This window comes from Poromitra crassiceps (assembly GCF_964638095.1).
Source record: "Poromitra crassiceps genome assembly, chromosome: 3".
In the NCBI taxonomy this organism is placed as follows: domain Eukaryota; kingdom Metazoa; phylum Chordata; class Actinopteri; order Beryciformes; family Melamphaidae; genus Poromitra; species Poromitra crassiceps.
The window spans coordinates 1,725,001-1,747,686 of record NC_139625.1 but is presented as its reverse complement, the minus strand read 5'-3'; the positions used below and the strand labels follow the sequence as shown (position 1 = coordinate 1,747,686).

The 22,686-nt window shown below is 42.6% G+C and overlaps 1 protein-coding gene across 2 annotated transcripts in view; it reads left to right on the top strand.

The window, feature by feature from the left end:
• Positions 1-22,686, top strand: part of asap3 (ArfGAP with SH3 domain, ankyrin repeat and PH domain 3) — a 74,916-nt gene that overhangs the window by 44,404 nt on the left and 7,826 nt on the right. For both annotated transcript variants that reach the window (XM_083633589.1, XM_083633590.1), the window contains exons 9-17: positions 127-213; positions 2,430-2,539; positions 5,022-5,091; positions 5,245-5,332; positions 6,027-6,075; positions 11,203-11,369; positions 12,110-12,243; positions 12,367-12,458; positions 12,582-12,762. In XM_083633589.1, the coding sequence (XP_083489715.1) occupies positions 127-213; positions 2,430-2,539; positions 5,022-5,091; positions 5,245-5,332; positions 6,027-6,075; positions 11,203-11,369; positions 12,110-12,243; positions 12,367-12,458; positions 12,582-12,762 (978 nt within the window). The remainder of the gene's footprint in view (positions 1-126; positions 214-2,429; positions 2,540-5,021; positions 5,092-5,244; positions 5,333-6,026; positions 6,076-11,202; positions 11,370-12,109; positions 12,244-12,366; positions 12,459-12,581; positions 12,763-22,686) is intronic.

The following is a 22,686-nucleotide window of genomic DNA, read 5'->3' as shown; positions in this document are numbered from 1 at the left end:
TTTACTGCTCTGCTCAAAACATGCTGTACTTCCACAATGTTAGTAGCTGACCTGTGTGTGTGTGTGTGTGTGTGTGTGTGTGTGTGTGTGTGTGTGTGTGTGTGTGTGTGTGTGTGTGTGTTGTAGGTGCGTCTAGACCAGGATGAAGAGGTGAGACAACTGACTCAGTTGAGGGATTCCCTCAGACTGCTTCTACAAGTGGAGGGGAAAGAGGTACGCTTACCCATAATGCATCGGCACTAGGGCATTCACGACTAGTGAATTTTACGTCGACTAGTCGTCCCTAAAGGTAGTCGACTAGTCGTTTTTATTTTTTATTTTTTATTTTTATTTTTTATCTTTAACTCATTGAGTGCCAATGACGTCTAAAGACGTCAATTCAAATACTGTAGTAACGTAGAGTGCCAATGACGTCTAAAGACGTCAATTGCGTTTTTTGACGGTGGGACGTGGATCAAAGCCTGATGCATAAGCTATTTTACGGACCCATTAGGTGGCGACAGTGCTCTCCAGATTAGAGAAAGGTGAGGAAAAAACAGAGAAGAAGTCATGGGGAAACGGAAACCGATGCATGCTGTAACGTTAGCTGTGCCTGTGAACAGCAGCCAATCTGCTCACACAATTGAGCCTTTCTGTCTGTTGCGATAGTTTCTCCATATGATTAGTTGCCAGAAAAGGAGCACCCGACACCAGCGTCTTTCTGAAAAGTTACATTATTCTCAGCTGGAAGCGCTGGGAGCCGGCGACAAAAACAGCGGAGCGCTGTGAAAATAGAGCTGGGTGCAGTGGGTGCAGCGCACTTTGAAACGTGCAGCAGAAAATTCGTGCAGCAGAGAGCCACCAGAGACACTCCCACGGAGGAGGGGTTTGCAGTTGGGGGGGTGGGGCACGCAGGGCACCATACAACACCGACCCAGACAGCGGGCTCGATGGACAGATTGGCAAACACAAGCTAGAATACCTGATGCCCACCAGCAGTAAATCAAGACCAGCAAGAAGGTGTAGGGTCTGCGCACGCAGGGGCCAGCGCTGCTGGTTGCAGCTAAAAAATATTATTTTGCCATGAAAATTCCTTTGTTTTCGCTGTTTTATTGAAGGAAATTATTTTTGAGGTGTCACTACATCAGAAAATATTAGCTTCAGAGTCAGTGATGTGCTTGAAATGCTTCATTTCACAAAAGGCTCATTATCTCAGCTTCTAGTTTGAAACGTCTGTTTTTGGTGAAACCAACCTATCTTCTACTGCTGATAACTAAAGAACGGAAAATGATATCAATAAACTTTTTTTTGCTGATGATACAAGATAGTCTCATCGTTCTTTGGGCGTGTTCGGTGTTTACATAGTAGTATCACACAATATTCTGTGGGTCTTGAGAAATCACTGAAAACGCTCTGAAAGGGCTGGCACTGGGAGCATCCGTTTTCCAGAAGTGGCTGGCAGCCAATGTTAAGAAAGAACATGAGGTATTTACACAACATACATGGACTATCATATCCCATATCCCCCACAAAGAACACCAAAACACAACAAAACATTTTTTTTTTTTTTTAACGACTACTACTACTACTAAGCACAGTGTCGACTAGTGGTTTTACTAGTCGACTAGTCTGTGAATGCCCTAATCGGCACCACTCTTGCGTATACAACTTAAGTACGTTGAGTTAGTATACCGTACATTTTCTGGTACTGTCAAAATACAAAGTGAATGCACGTGGCTTTGCATAGTCCGAAAGATGATGTGCTAATCTGTAATGTGTAATGTGTTTGTATCACAGCAGTACTTGTAATCTGTAATCTGTAATGTGTTTGTATCACAGGAGTACTTGTAATCTGTAATCTGTAATGTGTTTGTATCACAGGAGTACTTGTAATCTGTGACGTGTAATGTGTTTGTATCACAGCAGTACTTGTAATCTGTAATGTGTAATGTATCACAGGAGTACTTGTAATCTGTAATGTGTAATGTGTTTGTATCACTGGAGTACTTGTAATCTGTAATGTGTAATGTGTTTGTATCACAGGAGTACTTGTAATCTGTGATGTGTAATGTGTTTGTATCACAGCAGTACTTGTAATCTGTAATGTGTAATGTATCACAGGAGTACTTGTAATTTGTAATCTGTAATGTGTTTGTATCACAGGAGTACTTGTAATCTGTAATGTGTTTGTATCACAGGAGTACTTGTAATCTGTAATCTGCAATGTGTTTGTATCACTGGAGTACTTGTAATCTGTAATCTGCAATGTGTTTGTATCACAGGAGTACTTGTAATCTGTAATCTGCAATGTGTTTGTATCACTGGAGTACTTGTAATCTGTAATCTGCAATGTGTTTGTATCACTGGAGTACTTGTAATCTGTAATCTGTAATGTGTTTGTATCACAGGAGTACTTGTAATCTGTAATGTGTAATGTGTTTGTATCACAGGAGTACCTGAACAGAAAGAACTCTGGTAACGGCTACAGCATCCATCAGCCCCAGGGCAACAAGAAATACGGAACGGAGAAATCTGGCTTCCTGCTCAAGAAGAGTGACGGGTATGGAGACCTGCATGAATACGTTTGCTTTCATTTCCAAAACAACATTTTATATGGAAAATGTGTCTTATGTAAGATTATCGTTAACATTTCAAACATTTGCTCTCTGAACACTTGAACTATATTTGATAAAAGCAGTAGTTCTGGTCATTGATTGGCTGAGTCATGTTCAAAGCCCTTGTAAAATACACATAGTATATTAGTATTTAAAATTCATCAAACAAAACATAATAAGTGTTGCTAGTCTGCAGCATGCAACTTGTATTTGAATATATATATTTTTTAATTGAGTGCAGCCGGCAATAAGTACAATTCTCTTATGTGGAGTAAACGGCACCGAACTGTTTAAAAACAAATCGAAGGTCCCGGGAGGTTTGGGGGTTCCGGATGGGTCATGTGACACATGAGCTCGTCAGCGACTTGAGTTGTGTTGACAACTAGAGCCAAAATAAAGTGTATGAAGAATGAATTTAATTGTGGCCGTTTTATTTTATAGAAGTCTGATCGGTTTTAGAAAAAAGTCCTGTAATTTTAATATGAAATACAAAACTACTGCATCCAAAAGTATCTTGATACAAATTACATATTTATTTATTTATTTATTTATTTATTTATTTATTTATTCGTTTGTTTGTTTGTTTGTTTGTTTGTTTATTTATTTATTTACTTACTTACTTACTTATTTACTTATTTATTTATTTTGCCAAATGCAAATTAAAAAGGCATTTTAATTCAAATGCATTTAATTCAAATATTGCCGATCTCAGGATGGCTGTGATGGAGCCATGGCCAGAAAGCATTATCGGAATCATATGGGGGGCCTCCGTGGTGCTGAACCTCCTCTCCAGCATCTCCCGCTCAGCCTTCCCCTCTGTCTCAACTTAGCAAAACAGAATCTGGCTGATGATCGCATGGAAATAAGCGTCAGGGTTGTGACGCGTCCTCGCTATTTACCCTCAAGACTGAGCGCCAGCAATAAGAGGGAGGTCAATGTATCTGAGATGATATGTGAAGAAGGAAGTGCTGTGTACGGGATCTTGACGCAAATGGCCTCTTAAGAGCCGGGTGGGGGATGACTGGGAAAGGCACGGAGAGAGAGAGAGAGAGAGAGAGGGGGGAAGTCAAACTTTCTCCAGCCCAGCTGGTCTTCATTATTGTGCGGTGAAGATTCAAGCAGGGGGCCCCTCCTCTGGAACTTATTGGCAGACTGGCTAACTAAGCGGATCCAGCTTTTGCGTCACGCGCACGCACGCACACACACGCACACACACGCACACACACACACACACACACACACACACACACACACACACGCACACACACACACACACACACGCACGCACGCACACACACACACACACACGCACACACACACACACGCACGCACGCACACACACACACACACACACACACACCACAGAGATAGATTACAGTGTGATAAGAAGAGAGGATGTGGTTCAGGAGGAAGAGGTCAGTGACACAAACCCCAGCGTGTTCTCAGCCACTTTACCTGATTCAATCAAGAGCGTGGAAACAAGACTGCAGCCGTGTGAAGAGGAAGACGCTGGGCCAGCACAGTGTGGAGGTCACCATCACTCAGGCCAGCACAGTGTGGAGGTCACCATCACTCAGGCCAGCACAGTGTGGAGGTCACCATCACTCAGGCCAGCACAGTGTGGAGGTCACCATCACTCAGACCAGCACAGTGTGGAGGTCACCATCACTCAGACCAGCACAGTGTGGAGGTCACCATCACTCAGACCAGCACAGTGTGGAGGTCACCATCACTCAGACCAGCACAGTGTGGAGGTCACCATCACTCAGACCAGCACAGTGTGGAGGTCACCATCACTCAGACCAGCACAGTGTGGAGGTCACCATCACTCAGACCAGCACAGTGTGGAGGTCACCATCACTCAGACCAGCACAGTGTGGAGGTCACCATCACTCAGACCAGCACAGTGTGGAGGTCACCATCACTCAGACCAGCACAGTGTGGAGGTCACCATCACTCAGACCAGCACAGTGTGGAGGTCACCATCACTCAGGCCAGCACAGTGTGGAGGTCACCATCACTCAGACCAGCACAGTGTGGAGGTCACCATCACTCTGACCAGCACAGTGTGGAGGTCACCATCACTCAGACCAGCACAGTGTGGAGGTCACCATCACTCAGACCAGCACAGTGTGGAGGTCACCATCACTCAGGCCAGCACAGTGTGGAGGTCACCATCACTCAGACCAGCACAGTGTGGAGGTCACCATCACTCAGACCAGCACAGTGTGGAGGTCACCATCACTCAGACCAGCACAGTGTGGAGGTCACCATCACTCAGACCAGCACAGTGTGGAGGTCACCATCACTCAGACCCAGGCTAGATGATAACACTTTGTACTGTGCGGCTCAATATGGTAATACATCGACAACAGTGTGAAATGATTTCTTCTTTTTTAAAGTTGCTTTTGGTGTCTCCTCCTACAGGATCAGGAAGGTCTGGCAGAAGAGGAAGTGCGGTGTCAAATATGGCTGCCTGACCATTTCGCACAGTACGGTAAGGGCTAATAAGTGACACTGAGTTGAATTCTGTCCAGATTCATGCATAGAAAACCAATTAGATAATAAATACTCGTGTGTGTGTGTGTGTGTGTGTGTGTGTGTGTGTGTGTGTGTGTGTGTGTGTGTGTGTGTGTGTGTGTTTCCCCAGATCAACCGACCGCCAGCCAAGTTGAACCTCCTGACCTGTCAGGTGCGCCCCAACCCCGAGGAGAGGAGGACCTTTGACCTAGTCACTCGTAGGTTCCCGCTTAACCCTTGACCTCAGGGGGCCCTTAGCTTTTCCCCTCAGCATCATCTCAACCATTAAAGACTGTCCTGAGTCAATCTGCAACACAGCTGTGCTGTTTCTTCTCTTGGTCTCCACGTTCCTCCAACTCAGGATCGGGCACATTTTTGCTTTGGGATTGACTTATTAGACGCCTTTTGTGCAAAGCTGTGATGTCAAACTGATGTGACTATATATCGCTTGTTTTACGCCACATCAAGCCATAGATTTAGGCAATGCCTCGTCATAGACGCTGGGGGCGTGGTCAGGGTGGGGGGGGGGGTAAATCCTCCCGTTCTCCCCATTCAGCATAGTTTAGCATTTAGCTGCTAGCCCAGCCCCAGGCAGACAAGATACCGCAGTAAACGCACATCTGAACAGACGTCTATATAGCTGCTCTAGAATCCCCAATCCTGTTGTGTAGAGAAGCAGCACCGTTCTTGAGATATAACGGTCCGTCTAGTCTCGCGCGCCAACCGTAGTAACGTTTTGTGGGCGTTCCCACACAGATTGACTGTATGTATGCACGTTCTTCCAAGCGCCGCTCCTATTGGCTGGCATCCCCCTTTCACATTGTCTGCCATTGCATGATATTGCATAATAATACACAATCCATTGACAGTGACTAACCAGCCTTCCTCTTTCTCCCGTCGCTTCCCTTCCAGACAATCGGACGTACCATTTCCAGGCAGAGGACGAGCAGGAATGCATGATGTAAGTAGTGGAAAGCCTCCCTCCAACTTCTGAAGACACTCTAACTCTTAACTTTGATTACCTGCTCATCGCTTCATTATCATCGTTGTGCAACTTGCAGGTTGTTACATGTCATGCATCTTTGTTTGGGATTATACAAAAAGAAAGTAGAGAGGTGTCAGAGAGAGACTGGAGGCTGTTAACTGCTTATGAAAACGGTCTTAAGGCCGTGTGTCGACTGGGCGTCTATTCCTGACAGTTGAACGCTGGGGAGCGCTGATCCCAGCGCACAATATGCAAGGAAGCAGATTGAGAATAACAATCTGACAGCTGAATCACTGCCGATCTTTTGGAAAAGACTAAAGACACCTTTTCAGGCTCCATCTGGGCCCTTCTTGATCTAACTTCTTTCTCTCTCTTTCTAAAAAAAAAAAAAAAAAACCTAACCTAAACTAAACTTGTACCACTGTTCCTTCAGAAGTTGTAGTTGTCATAGACTGTGTTCCATAGTTGATTGCTCTATTGCTGACAAAAATGTGTTATTGTAAGTCGCTTTGGATAAAAGCGTCTGCCAAATGACGTAATGTAATGTAATGAGAATAAGGTTAGCTCAGCAGCGGTAGCTATAGTTTGATAGATGACAGCTAACAACAAGCTAACAACACACTAAACTAAACTTGGTTTAGCGCAAACACTCACCAGAAATATTCGGTGTCCACTGTCCAGCCAATCCGCTCCCACAAATTGAGTGATGGTTTCTCCATATGATTAGTCGCATGAAACGAAGTGCCCGACACCAGCGTCTTTCTGAAAAAGTTGAGATATTTTCAGCTGGAAGCCAATCAAGTCAGACCAGCCCGCAGATTAGTTCTAAAAAAAAAAAAAAAAAAAAAAAATGTACAACCTCATTTACTTATTACACCCGACTGGTTGTTTTTCAGATGTGATCTACCTAAAGTGAGCTAAACAAGTCAGATCCACTATGAATGTTTTTCAGGAGATGCTGTGATGTAGCTATAGGTTCTAAACAAGAAATATGGTTAAAATATTTACAGTAGTTTTCCTTTCTTGCTGCAGTACAATGTTACAATGCTGTGAGACGTAGCTAAACACAAAAGATGCAATATTAATTTAGTTTATCATGAGATACTCAGTATTTAATACTGTGCTAGGTTCTAAACAAGAAATAATGTTTACAGTTGTTTTACTTTCCTGATGCACTATAAATGTTTACAATGCTGTGGTATAGCTAAGAGAGGTCAGAATTGACCAAATTATATTTCAAATGGCTGACATGTGTAATACTTAGATTTGTTTCAAATGTGCTTACTTTTGGGGCTTTAACACAGCTTTTGTTGCACAGAAATTAAGCACTTTTAAATGAAAATTAAGCTACTTTTGCAATGTAGTGAAAGTTTTGAAAATTGTGGTGGCGCATCGTCTCAACTGTAGCCTGGACCAAGGGCGAATACCTGGTTTCACAAGTGGGGGGACACAATAAAATGTGGGGCGCCGACCCTCTAGGGAAGATTTTTTTTTTACATTTTAAAGTAAAATGCATCAATTTGGTGCACTCTGAGGGGAAGATTAAGAGGCTAGATCTATGAAGAACTACACACATCACTCAATACATGCCTTTTAGACACCACCTCCTCCAACTCATCAGAGCTCTGATATGAAAGCAGGTGACATGAACAAGGCATAGAACAATACTGATGTGAAAGCCAGAGCCATATTGAAATCACGTTGGTTGTATTATTATTATCATTATTATTATTATTAGTGTGCTTTATTTTAAATTCAACCATGTTCACTGCTTACCATGTTCACTTCCTCTCATCACCTAACCCTTTATACAGCAGCAGGGGCGTGCAGAGAATGTTAGAGGGGCAGGGGCTGGCAAAAAAGTTTTAACGTTTTTAGCCAGATTTAGAGAAATATCTAATTTTAAATTAACATTTGGATGATACTTGTCACAGAAAAATAACTCCACAAACTGAATAATATTAGTACAAAAGTTAAATTTGCTGTTACAATACTGTGAGTGCTGCCTTCAGGGACGGCTTGGAAAGGGGATTTTCCATACAGAGCGCCATTAGAAATGCATTCAGGGTCTGGAGAGGGCACTTTTTACAGACGAGAAAATCCGTGGCAATCTTTTGGAGTAGCCTATAGCTTATAATTAGCAACTCAATTAACATTCTCAGCCATAATATGATGGATGGTCAAACAGTAGCGTATTAAGCATGATTTTTTCAGTTTACCCACGATTTTTTCAGTTTAAAAAGTGGGGGGGACAGAATCAAGGTTTTGAAAAGTGGGGGGGACATGTCCCCCCTGTCCCCAGTGGAAAATTTGCCCCTGATATGGACACACGACCTTAATGTACGTCATACTGATGCCGTCATTTTGGTTCGGGTTGGTGAATGAACCAATAGCGTTAACCTTTATTAAACAGCTCGCTGACTCTTGAGTCTGAGAAGCCCTGGCCGGCCCGCTGGTCACAGCGGGAGGGGGCTCTGTCTTCGGTAAATGCAGTCTTCGTTCCAGTTCCACTACCACTTTTGTCCACAGGGGCTGCTAAAATCAACACAAAATTAAAAGTTCCTCGTAGCTGCTTTAAGCTTTTATTCAGGAGATGAGTGCATAGTCGGAGGATTTATTTTATGCAATGGAGCGAGTGAAAAGAGTAGGGTGGCTGACAAGGGACAAAAAGGAGAGACACTAAAAGACGGAGGGGGGGGGGGGAGGAGACACAGCTGTCCTCTAGGAGCCCTCTGGCCCAGCTGGTGTTGGGTGGGACTATTCTCTCTAGCCACAGAGAGCAAGCAAGGCAACTGTGTGTGTGTGTGTGTGGGGGGGGGGGGGGGGGTTGTGGTGGTATGTGTGGTGTATGTGTATGGATACGGACAGTGAGCTCCGCTGTCCCTCTGTGTGTGTGTGTGTGTGTGTGTGTGTGTGTGTGTGTGCGTGCGTGCGTGCGTGTGTGGTGTGTGTGTGTATGGACACGGACAGTGCGAGGGGTCTTCTGTCCCCCGCTGTCCCTGTGTGTGGGCCTCCAGGCAGAGTCTTTGATGTGTTGTGCTGTGTGAGTTTAGGGGTCAGAGGAAGAGACCAGGACAGAGGGACAGAGTCTTTGATGTGCTGTGTGAGTTTAGGGGTCAGAGGAAGAGACCAGGACAGAGGGACAGAGTCTTTGATGTGCTGTGTGAGTTTAGGGGTCAGAGGAAGAGACCAGGACAGAGGGACAGAGTCTTTGATGTGCTGTGCTGTGTGAGTTTAGGGGTCAGAGGAAGAGACCAGGACAGAGGGACAGAGTCTTTAATGTGTTGTGCTGTGTGAGTTTAGGGGTCAGAGGAAGAGACCAGGACAGAGGGACAGAAAGAAACTAATGAAGGACAAGAGGTTAAGTGTGAATGTGGGAGGTATAACGTGAAAGTGATGATGAGGACTGTCTGCTGACTAAGCAACTTAGCAGGTGCTTCAAAACACACTGAACACATTGATGACTGGTTTGGACCTTTTGAGGAAAAGTGGAAAGAATCAATCCCCTGCTTTTCTTTAGTGCCAAAACTCCTAAAACGATCTATGTCATCATATATCTATGTCATCATCTATCTATGTCATAATTAGGGGTGGGAATCGTGGAGTAACTCACGATACGATATGGTCACGATACTTGGCCCTCGATAACGATATTATCACGATACAGCGATTCTGCGATAATCGATATATTGGAAGAAATTTAACCTACGATACATCACGATATCTGTGTAACTGAAGAGAAAAAAATACCCCTAAAAGGCAAGAAGCAGGTATTATGTATTTATTAGCAGAATTGACATGAACTCTCTCAGAGTTCACTCACTCACTCATACCATTTTCGATACCACGGAGGAAAAGTTACACATTAAGTCCTTTTATTATTATTATTAAAACAAGAAAACCTATATAACCTACCTATATAATTTCTAAAAGTAGATATTAATGATCAAACATTTCCATTCATGTAGCCTACAGTATTTATGTTTTTGTTTCAACTACAAACATACATAAACGTCAACTTGAAACTATGTTTCAACTACCACACACAGCATAATATTTTAGCCTGTTTATTAACACGTTCACTGCCAATGACGAGTTGACTCGTCAAAAAAAATCCAACGGTTGACTGCCAATGACGAGTTGACTCGTCAAAAAAAAAAAAAAAAAAAATTGACGGTGGGACGTGGATCAACGCCCCCCACGTCTCCTATAAAAATATTGGAGCCATCGAACGTGTACAACCCATTCCACCGACCCACTAAGTGGCGACAGTGCTCTCCAGACTAGAAAAAGCAGAGCCAAAACTGCAGGGGAACGCGCGAGGAAACCATTCTCATACTGTAAAATGGATTGGCGAAAACGCTTTCGCGCATTATCGCGCTGGGAGCTGGCGGTGGGGGATTGCAAATTTGCATAATAGATTATGCGTGCAACACACTTTGAAACACCGGCAGAAAGCCCACAATCGCACGCAGCTTCATTGCAGCTGAGCTCACAACCGAAACGACTCATGCAGACTCGCCCAAAGAGCAGCCGCCAGCAGCCAGGCAGCACAGACAGGCAGAGCCTCGCTTGTGACAAACGCTGCAAAGCCACCAGAGACACACCCACGGAGGGAGGAGTTTGAAGGAGAGGGGGGTTTCCTGCTGCTATGGAGGAAATTACTGTTCAAAACTATTGTTTAGATGTCTGACGTCTTACGCCAAAAATAAATGGTTAAAGTGACTGTTCTATCGAATTTCACAAAAAGCCATTTATCTCAGAATAAATTTTCAGACGCTGAAACCATGCTGTATTCTACTGCTAATGCCTACATAACTACTAACTCTACAAACTAACTCTTTTAGACAGAGAAAGCACACATTCTATTAGTTCTTTTGAGATCATTTGTGTTCACAAAATCTTAGCAGAAAAGAATCCTCGGCTCTTGAAAGATGAGCCAGAATCCTCAAAAAAAAACCTTGGCAGAACCTACCTACAGTATTGAAAAAACGGCTGGCAGTGAATGTGTTAAAGCATATGGGAAAGCATGAGGTGTTTGTTTTGAAAGCCTCTATGTTAAAGCATATGGGAAAGCATGAGGTGTTTGTGTGCGTCCTGTAGCTGGGTGTCGGTGCTGCAGAACAGCAAGGAGGAGGCCCTGAACACGGCTCTGGGAGGAGACCAGCTCCACGTGCAGGACAGCGGGCTGCAGGAGCTGTCCCGAGCCATCATCACAGAGCTGCGACAGATGCCTGGCAACGAGGCCTGCGCCGACTGCGGAGCCCCAGGTCAGCCAATCAGCAATCAGGCCAAAGAGGAGGATGATGATAGCCAAATAGCTCTCATCCAGGTTCCTGGATTCCAGGAGATTGAATGGAAGGCATGAAAATGTTCTGAACAAATACATTTTCTTTATTGGCATGACTGTTAAATGGAAACCATATATGTACAGCCTATGCCAGTGGTTCCCAGACTGGAGTATGCATATGCATACCCCTAGTGGTATGTAGAGGTGCTACAGGGGGCAATTTGAGAGAAATGAGAAAATGTCGGAATAAATGGTGAAAATGTCTCTGGCAGCTTTCTAAGCAAACTGCTGTAGTCTGGTAAAGGGGTTACTTGGATTTAGAAATCAGGGAAAGGGGGTGCTGAAGAAAAAGGTTGAGAACCTAACCTAACCCGGCCTGAGCAGTACTCAAAATATAACATTTCCAAACCAGCAAAAAATATCAGTTTAAGCCATGTTGATTTTGTAGACAGACAGTGTCTGTGTCTGTGTGTCTGCCTGTCTGTCTGTCTGTGTTTCTGCGTGTCTGCCTGTCTGTCTCTCTGTCTGGCAGCCTGCCTGTCTGTCTGCCTGTCTGTCTGTCTGTCTGCCTGCCTGCCTGTCTGTCTGTCTGTCTGTCTGCCTGTCTGTCTGTCTGCCTGCCTGTCTGCCTGCCTGTCTGTCTGTCTGTCTGTGTGTCTGTCTGTGTGTCTGTCTGTCTGCCTGCCTGTCTCTCTGTCTGACTGTCTCTGTCTCCCTCAGATCCGACATGGCTGTCCACCAACCTAGGCATCCTGACCTGTATAGAGTGTTCTGGGATCCACAGAGAGCTGGGTGTCCATTACTCCAGGATCCAGTCTCTCACTCTGGACCTACTCAGCACCTCGGAGCTGCTGGTACTAAATACACACACACACACACACACACACACACACACACACACACACACACACACACATGATGGCCTAGTTACAGGCGTTGTGTCTTCTTGTCACACCTTGCTGTATGTCTCGCTCCAGTTGGCAGTCAGTATTGGCAACACCAGATTCAATGACATCATGGAGGCGGGCCTTCCCAATGACTCTGTCAAGCCACTCCCACAAAGTGACATGTGAGTTCCTAACCTGATTGGACAAAAGCCTTTTTTTTCTCTTTTCCTTCCTTTTCTTTTTTCCCTTCAAGTTTCTTTTTTTTTTTTTTTTTTTACACTAAAATGCACTTCCTCATCCACCAGGAATGCCAGGAAGGAGTACATTGTGGCCAAGTACGCCGAGCGTCGCTATGTCGTGCGCAGAGAGGAAGCAGATCCTGGCCGGCTGTACGACGCCGTGAGGAGTTGTGACCTCACTTCCCTTCTGCAGCTCTACGCCGAGGGGGAGGAGCTAGCCAAACCACTCACGCTGCCCGATGGACAGGTAACCACCAGGATTTCTCCCAGAAATGAGCCCTGCTAGGGTGTGACTTAAACCTGACGCTACCGCCCCCATCTGGCAGCGACAGGTAAGGTGTGACCAGCAATTTAATCTAAGTTGTGACACAAACCTTTAACCTCTAAAATGCCCCTAAATTGCCAGTGTTTTATGGTGAATGACAACTCCTCCAGACAGGGCGCCCCACCCAGCTTGTTCAAGGCTACACTAGTACACGCACGCACGCGCACACACACACACACACACACACACACGGACTGTCGGACTGGGGCTGGAGTGGGTCAAAATAGAATGAAATAGTTTTGAGTATATTTCGTGGGCAATATATCATATTGTTTTGAATGCCAAGTATCGTGATATTTTATTGTACTTGACAAAATGTCAAGTGCATGCAACATTTATGACAGGTTTTTATGACAGTGCTGCTGATCAGTCTGTCTGCTTGACAATGATTGAAGTGAGATGAACAGACTGGAAACTTTATCTGATTAGATAAAACAGATGTTGACAAAGTTTTTACCTTTGGGGACATCATTTGCAGTTGAAAAAAGGTGATAAATCATAATATATTGCAATACTAGCATATCGCAATATCACAATACTAACGGATCGTGACTTAAGTATCGTGATAATATCATATAATAGTAAATGGCCTAAAATGGCCTGCATTTATATAGCGCTTTTATCCAAAGCGCTTTACAATGAGTAAATGATCAATGAGGCTGCCACGCAGGGTGCCTACACACCATCGGGAGCAAGGAGGGTTAAGTGTCTTGCCCAAGGACACAACGACAGCAGCTGGGAGGGAGCGGGGATCGAACCGCCAACCCTTGCGTCATTGGCCGACCCGCTCTACCTCCTGAGCTAAAGCCGCCCTTCTTTAGGTATCGTGGGGCATCAGTGATTCCCACCCCTAGTTTTGAGTAGGCCTGTGAATCTTCACTGGCCTCACGATTCGATTCGATTGCGATTCAGAGGGCTACGATTCGATTCGATTCGATTACGATTATCGATGCATCTTGATGCATCACTTTTTTCTGCAATACATGATTTATTTTTTCTCACTTTCTTTTTTCTCACTGTGTGGCTACTTTTAAAATAAAAGTGCATTTGGAATTGCATTGTATTATGATCCATAATTAAAATAAACAACTGCATGTACTTCCATTATATTTTATTTGATTATTAAAAATATATATATATATATATATATATATATATATATATATATATATATATATATATATATATATATATATATATATATATATATATTTTTTTTTTTTTTTTTTTTTTTTTTTTTAATAATCGATTTTTGACATTTGTGAATCGATGCAGAATCGTGCACGTCCGCATCGCGATGCATCTTATAATTGATTATTTTTGACACCCCTAGTTTTGAGTGGTCAATAAGGTCATGCTGGGGCATGTGGGAGGGGTGTGCATAGTTACAGTATGTTAGTTAAACAGCTCTGTAGTAGAGACTGTCCTCCCATCTCTTTGTTACAGTATGTTAGTTAAACAGCTCTGTAGTAGAGACTGTCCTCCCATCTCTTTACAGTATGTTAGTTAAACAGCTCTGTAGTAGAGACTGTCCTCCCATCTCTTTAGTTACAGTATGTTAGTTAAACAGCTCTGTAGTAGAGACTGTCCTCCCATCTCTTTACAGTATGTTAGTTAAACAGCTCTGTAGTAGAGACTGTCCTCCCATCTCTTTGTTACAGTATGTTAGTTAAACAGCTCTGTAGTAGAGACTGTCCTCCCATCTCTTTAGTTACAGTATGTTAGTTAAACAGCTCTGTAGTAGAGACTGTCCTCCCATCTCTTTAGTTACAGTATGTTAGTTAAACAGCTCTGTAGTAGAGACTGTCCTCCCATCTCTTTAGTTACAGTATGTTAGTTAAACAGCTCTGTAGTAGAGACTGTCCTCCCATCTCTTTAGTTACAGTATGTTAGTTAAACAGCTCTGTAGTAGAGACTGTCCTCCCATCTCTTTAGTTACAGTATGTTAGTTAAACAGCTCTGTAGTAGAGACTGTCCTCCCATCTCTTTGTTACAGTATGTTAGTTAAACAGCTCTGTAGTAGAGACTGTCCTCCCATCTCTTTGTTACAGTATGTTAGTTAAACAGCTCTGTAGTAGAGACTGTCCTCCCATCTCTTTGTTACAGTATGTTAGTTAAACAGCTCTGTAGTAGAGACTGTCCTCCCATCTCTTTGTTACAGTATGTTAGTTAAACAGCTCTGTAGTAGAGACTGTCCTCCCATCTCTTTGTTACAGTATGTTAGTTAAACAGCTCTGTAGTAGAGACTGTCCTCCCATCTCTTTACAGTATGTTAGTTAAACAGCTCTGTAGTAGAGACTGTCCTTCCATCTCTTTAGTTACAGTATGTTAGTTAAACAGCTCTGTAGTAGAGACTGTCCTTCCATCTCTTTAGTTACAGTATGTTAGTTAAACAGCTCTGTAGTAGAGACTGTCCTCCCATCTCTTTAGTTACAGTATGTTAGTTAAACAGCTCTGTAGTAGAGACTGTCCTCCCATCTCTTTGTTACAGTATGTTAGTTAAACAGCTCTGTAGTAGAGACTGTCCTCCCATCTCTTTGTTACAGTATGTTAGTTAAACAGCTCTGTAGTAGAGACTGTCCTCCCATCTCTTTGTTACAGTATGTTAGTTAAACAGCTCTGTAGTAGAGAATGTCCTCCCATCTCTTTAGTTACAGTATGTTAGTTAAACAGCTCTGTAGTAGAGACTGTCCTCCCATCTCTTTGTTACAGTATGTTAGTTAAACAGCTCTGTAGTAGAGACTGTCCTCCCATCTCTTTGTTACAGTATGTTAGTTAAACAGCTCTGTAGTAGAGACTGTCCTCCCATCTCTTTGTTACAGTATGTTAGTTAAACAGCTCTGTAGTAGAGACTGTCCTCCCATCTCTTTGTTACAGTATGTTAGTTAAACAGCTCTGTAGTAGAGACTGTCCTCCCATCTCTTTGTTACAGTATGTTAGTTAAACAGCTCTGTAGTAGAGACTGTCCTCCCATCTCTTTACAGTATGTTAGTTAAACAGCTCTGTAGTAGAGACTGTCCTCCCATCTCTTTGTTACAGTATGTTAGTTAAACAGCTCTGTAGTAGAGACTGTCCTCCCATCTCTTTAGTTACAGTATGTTAGTTAAACAGCTCTGTAGTAGAGACTGTCCTCCCATCTCTTTAGTTACAGTATGTTAGTTAAACAGCTCTGTAGTAGAGACTGTCCTCCCATCTCTTTAGTTACAGTATGTTAGTTAAACAGCTCTGTAGTAGAGACTGTCCTCCCATCTCTTTAGTTACAGTATGTTAGTTAAACAGCTCTGTAGTAGAGACTGTCCTCCCATCTCTTTAGTTACAGTATGTTAGTTAAACAGCTCTGTAGTAGAGACTGTCCTCCCATCTCTTTAGTTACAGTATGTTAGTTAAACAGCTCTGTAGTAGAGACTGTCCTCCCATCTCTTTAGTTACAGTATGTTAGTTAAACAGCTCTGTAGTAGAGACTGTCCTCCCATCTCTTTAGTTACAGTATGTTAGTTAAACAGCTCTGTAGTAGAGACTGTCCTCCCATCTCTTTGTTACAGTATGTTAGTTAAACAGCTCTGTAGTAGAGACTGTCCTCCCATCTCTTTAGTTACAGTATGTTAGTTAAACAGCTCTGTAGTAGAGACTGTCCTCCCATCTCTTTTGTTACAGTATGTTAGTTAAACAGCTCTGTAGTAGAGACTGTCCTCCCATCTCTTTAGTTACAGTATGTTAGTTAAACAGCTCTGTAGTAGAGACTGTCCTCCCATCTCTTTAGTTACAGTATGTTAGTTAAACAGCTCTGTAGTAGAGACTGTCCTTCCATCTCTTTGTTACAGTATGTTAGTTAAACAGCTCTGTAGTAGAGACTGTCCTCCCATCTCTTTAGTTACAGTATGTTAGTTAAACAGCTCTGTAGTAGAGACTGTCCTCCCATCTCTTTAGTTACAGTATGTTAGTTAAACAGCTCTGTAGTAGAGACTGTCCTCCCATCTCTTTGTTACAGTATGTTAGTTAAACAGCTCTGTAGTAGAGACTGTCCTCCCATCTCTTTGTTACAGTATGTTAGTTAAACAGCTCTGTAGTAGAGACTGTCCTCCCATCTCTTTAGTTACAGTATGTTAGTTAAACAGCTCTGTAGTAGAGACTGTCCTTCCATCTCTTTAGTTACAGTATGTTAGTTAAACAGCTCTGTAGTAGAGACTGTCCTCCCATCTCTTTAGTTACAGTATGTTAGTTAAACAGCTCTGTAGTAGAGACTGTCCTCCCATCTCTTTAGTTACAGTATGTTAGTTAAACAGCTCTGTAGTAGAGACTGTCCTCCCATCTCTTTAGTTACAGTATGTTAGTTAAACAGCTCTGTAGTAGAGACTGTCCTCCCATCTCTTTAGTTACAGTATGTTAGTTAAACAGCTCTGTAGTAGAGACTGTCCTCCCATCTCTTTAGTTACAGTATGTTAGTTAAACAGCTCTGTAGTAGAGACTGTCCTCCCATCTCTTTAGTTACAGTATGTTAGTTAAACAGCTCTGTAGTAGAGACTGTCCTCCCATCTCTTTGTTACAGTATGTTAGTTAAACAGCTCTGTAGTAGAGACTGTCCTCCCATCTCTTTAGTTACAGTATGTTAGTTAAACAGCTCTGTAGTAGAGACTGTCCTCCCATCTCTTTAGTTACAGTATGTTAGTTAAACAGCTCTGTAGTAGAGACTGTCCTCCCATCTCTTTAGTTACAGTATGTTAGTTAAACAGCTCTGTAGTAGAGACTGTCCTCCCATCTCTTTGTTACAGTATGTTAGTTAAACAGCTCTGTAGTAGAGACTGTCCTCCCATCTCTTTGTTACAGTATGTTAGTTAAACAGCTCTGTAGTAGAGACTGTCCTCCCATCTCTTTAGTTACAGTATGTTAGTTAAACAGCTCTGTAGTAGAGACTGTCCTCCCATCTCTTTAGTTACAGTATGTTAGTTAAACAGCTCTGTAGTAGAGACTGTCCTCCCATCTCTTTAGTTACAGTATGTTAGTTAAACAGCTCTGTAGTAGAGACTGTCCTCCCATCTCTTTAGTTACAGTATGTTAGTTAAACAGCTCTGTAGTAGAGACTGTCCTCCCATCTCTTTGTTACAGTATGCTAGTTAAACAGCTCTGTAGTAGAGACTGTCCTCCCATCTCTTTAGTTACAGTATGTTAGTTAAACAGCTCTGTAGTAGAGACTGTCCTCCCATCTCTTTAGTTACAGTATGTTAGTTAAACAGCTCTGTAGTAGAGACTGTCCTCCCATCTCTTTAGTTACAGTATGTTAGTTAAACAGCTCTGTAGTAGAGACTGTCCTCCCATCTCTTTGTTACAGTATGTTAGTTAAACAGCTCTGTAGTAGAGACTGTCCTCCCATCTCTTTAGTTACAGTATGTTAGTTAAACAGCTCTGTAGTAGAGACTGTCCTTCCATCTCTTTGTTACAGTATGTTAGTTAAACAGCTCTGTAGTAGAGACTGTCCTCCCATCTCTTTAGTTACAGTATGTTAGTTAAACAGCTCTGTAGTAGAGACTGTCCTCCCATCTCTTTAGTTACAGTATGTTAGTTAAACAGCTCTGTAGTAGAGACTGTCCTCCCATCTCTTTGTTACAGTATGTTAGTTAAACAGCTCTGTAGTAGAGACTGTCCTCCCATCTCTTTAGTTACAGTATGTTAGTTAAACAGCTCTGTAGTAGAGACTGTCCTCCCATCTCTTTAGTTACAGTATGTTAGTTAAACAGCTCTGTAGTAGAGACTGTCCTCCCATCTCTTTGTTACAGTATGTTAGTTAAACAGCTCTGTAGTAGAGACTGTCCTCCCATCTCTTTAGTTACAGTATGTTAGTTAAACAGCTCTGTAGTAGAGACTGTCCTCCCATCTCTTTGTTACAGTATGTTAGTTAAACAGCTCTGTAGTAGAGACTGTCCTCCCATCTCTTTAGTTACAGTATGTTAGTTAAACAGCTCTGTAGTAGAGACTGTCCTCCCATCTCTTTAGTTACAGTATGTTAGTTAAACAGCTCTGTAGTAGAGACTGTCCTCCCATCTCTTTAGTTACAGTATGTTAGTTAAACAGCTCTGTAGTAGAGACTGTCCTCCCATCTCTTTAGTTACAGTATGTTAGTTAAACAGCTCTGTAGTAGAGACTGTCCTCCCATCTCTTTACAGTATGTTAGTTAAACAGCTCTGTAGTAGAGACTGTCCTCCCATCTCTTTGTTACAGTATGTTAGTTAAACAGCTCTGTAGTAGAGACTGTCCTCCCATCTCTTTAGTTACAGTATGTTAGTTAAACAGCTCTGTAGTAGAGACTGTCCTCCCATCTCTTTAGTTACAGTATGTTAGTTAAACAGCTCTGTAGTAGAGACTGTCCTCCCATCTCTTTACAGTATGTTAGTTAAACAGCTCTGTAGTAGAGACTGTCCTCCCATCTCTTTGTTACAGTATGTTAGTTAAACAGCTCTGTAGTAGAGACTGTCCTCCCATCTCTTTAGTTACAGTATGTTAGTTAAACAGCTCTGTAGTAGAGACTGTCCTCCCATCTCTTTAGTTACAGTATGTTAGTTAAACAGCTCTGTAGTAGAGACTGTCCTCCCATCTCTTTACAGTATGTTAGTTAAACAGCTCTGTAGTAGAGACTGTCCTCCCATCTCTTTGTTACAGTATGTTAGTTAAACAGCTCTGTAGTAGAGACTGTCCTCCCATCTCTTTAGTTACAGTATGTTAGTTAAACAGCTCTGTAGTAGAGACTGTCCTCCCATCTCTTTGTTACAGTATGTTAGTTAAACAGCTCTGTAGTAGAGACTGTCCTCCCATCTCTTTAGTTACAGTATGTTAGTTAAACAGCTCTGTAGTAGAGACTGTCCTCCCATCTCTTTAGTTACAGTATGTTAGTTAAACAGCTCTGTAGTAGAGACTGTCCTCCCATCTCTTTAGTTACAGTATGTTAGTTAAACAGCTCTGTAGTAGAGACTGTCCTCCCATCTCTTTAGTTACAGTATGTTAGTTAAACAGCTCTGTAGTAGAGACTGTCCTCCCATCTCTTTGTTACAGTATGTTAGTTAAACAGCTCTGTAGTAGAGACTGTCCTCCCATCTCTTTAGTTACAGTATGTTAGTTAAACAGCTCTGTAGTAGAGACTGTCCTCCCATCTCTTTAGTTACAGTATGTTAGTTAAACAGCTCTGTAGTAGAGACTGTCCTCCCATCTCTTTAGTTACAGTATGTTAGTTAAACAGCTCTGTAGTAGAGACTGTCCTCCCATCTCTTTAGTTACAGTATGTTAGTTAAACAGCTCTGTAGTAGAGACTGTCCTCCCATCTCTTTAGTTACAGTATGTTAGTTAAACAGCTCTGTAGTAGAGACTGTCCTCCCATCTCTTTAGTTACAGTATGTTAGTTAAACAGCTCTGTAGTAGAGACTGTCCTCCCATCTCTTTAGTTACAGTATGTTAGTTAAACAGCTCTGTAGTAGAGACTGTCCTCCCATCTCTTTAGTTACAGTATGTTAGTTAAACAGCTCTGTAGTAGAGACTGTCCTCCCATCTCTTTGTTACAGTATGTTAGTTAAACAGCTCTGTAGTAGAGACTGTCCTTCCATCTCTTTGTTACAGTATGTTAGTTAAACAGCTCTGTAGTAGAGACTGTCCTCCCATCTCTTTAGTTACAGTATGTTAGTTAAACAGCTCTGTAGTAGAGACTGTCCTCCCATCTCTTTAGTTACAGTATGTTAGTTAAACAGCTCTGTAGTAGAGACTGTCCTCCCATCTCTTTAGTTACAGTATGTTAGTTAAACAGCTCTGTAGTAGAGACTGTCCTCCCATCTCTTTGTTACAGTATGTTAGTTAAACAGCTCTGTAGTAGAGACTGTCCTCCCATCTCTTTGTTACAGTATGTTAGTTAAACAGCTCTGTAGTAGAGACTGTCCTCCCATCTCTTTAGTTACAGTATGTTAGTTAAACAGCTCTGTAGTAGAGACTGTCCTCCCATCTCTTTGTTACAGTATGTTAGTTAAACAGCTCTGTAGTAGAGACTGTCCTCCCATCTCTTTAGTTACAGTATGTTAGTTAAACAGCTCTGTAGTAGAGACTGTCCTCCCATCTCTTTAGTTACAGTATGTTAGTTAAACAGCTCTGTAGTAGAGACTGTCCTCCCATCTCTTTAGTTACAGTATGTTAGTTAAACAGCTCTGTAGTAGAGACTGTCCTCCCATCTCTTTAGTTACAGTATGTTAGTTAAACAGCTCTGTAGTAGAGACTGTCCTCCCATCTCTTTAGTTACAGTATGTTAGTTAAACAGCTCTGTAGTAGAGACTGTCCTCCCATCTCTTTAGTTACAGTATGTTAGTTAAACAGCTCTGTAGTAGAGACTGTCCTCCCATCTCTTTAGTTACAGTATGTTAGTTAAACAGCTCTGTAGTAGAGACTGTCCTCCCATCTCTTTAGTTACAGTATGTTAGTTAAACAGCTCTGTAGTAGAGACTGTCCTCCCATCTCTTTAGTTACAGTATGTTAGTTAAACAGCTCTGTAGTAGAGACTGTCCTCCCATCTCTTTAGTTACAGTATGTTAGTTAAACAGCTCTGTAGTAGAGACTGTCCTCCCATCTCTTTAGTTACAGTATGTTAGTTAAACAGCTCTGTAGTAGAGACTGTCCTCCCATCTCTTTAGTTACAGTATGTTAGTTAAACAGCTCTGTAGTAGAGACTGTCCTCCCATCTCTTTAGTTACAGTATGTTAGTTAAACAGCTCTGTAGTAGAGACTGTCCTCCCATCTCTTTAGTTACAGTATGTTAGTTAAACAGCTCTGTAGTAGAGACTGTCCTCCCATCTCTTTAGTTACAGTATGTTAGTTAAACAGCTCTGTAGTAGAGACTGTCCTCCCATCTCTTTGTTACAGTATGTTAGTTAAACAGCTCTGTAGTAGAGACTGTCCTCCCATCTCTTTAGTTACAGTATGTTAGTTAAACAGCTCTGTAGTAGAGACTGTCCTCCCATCTCTTTAGTTACAGTATGTTAGTTAAACAGCTCTGTAGTAGAGACTGTCCTCCCATCTCTTTAGTTACAGTATGTTAGTTAAACAGCTCTGTAGTAGAGACTGTCCTCCCATCTCTTTAGTTACAGTATGTTAGTTAAACAGCTCTGTAGTAGAGACTGTCCTCCCATCTCTTTGTTACAGTATGTTAGTTAAACAGCTCTGTAGTAGAGACTGTCCTTCCATCTCTTTAGTTACAGTATGTTAGTTAAACAGCTCTGTAGTAGAGACTGTCCTCCCATCTCTTTGGCCTCTAATCTAATCTAATCTCTCCTCTGCCGTCTCTCCAAGTCTATCACTTCCTCTCCTTCTTTTCTTTAATCACCCTCTTGTCAGCCACTTCCTGCTCGGATAGCGTAAGCAGAGTGTGTAATACCGCTGAGGGTGTGTGTGTGTCTGTGTGCGTCTGTCTGGGTCTGTGTGTGTGTGTGTGTGTGTGTACACATACGTGCGTGCACGTGTGTGTTTGTGTTGGTTGGCTCTGGTTTATTATTTCAGCTTTTAGGTCAGAGCTCATGTCTCTTGAGATCAAGGGAGACAAGTTCATTGAATTACTCATTCATCTCTCTCTCTCTCTCTCTCTCCCCTTCATCTCTCTCTCCCTCCTCTCCCCTTCATCTCTCTCTCCCTCCTCTCCTCTTCATCTCTCTCTCCCTCCTCTCCTCTTCATCTCTCTCTCCTCTCTTCTTCATCTCTCTCTCTCCTCTCCTCTTCATCTCTCTCTCCCTCCTCTCCTCTTCATCTCTCTCTCCCTCCTCTCCTCTTCATCTCTCTGTCTCTCCTCTCTTGCGTTTGACATCAACACAAACAGATCATGCTCGGAGCCCT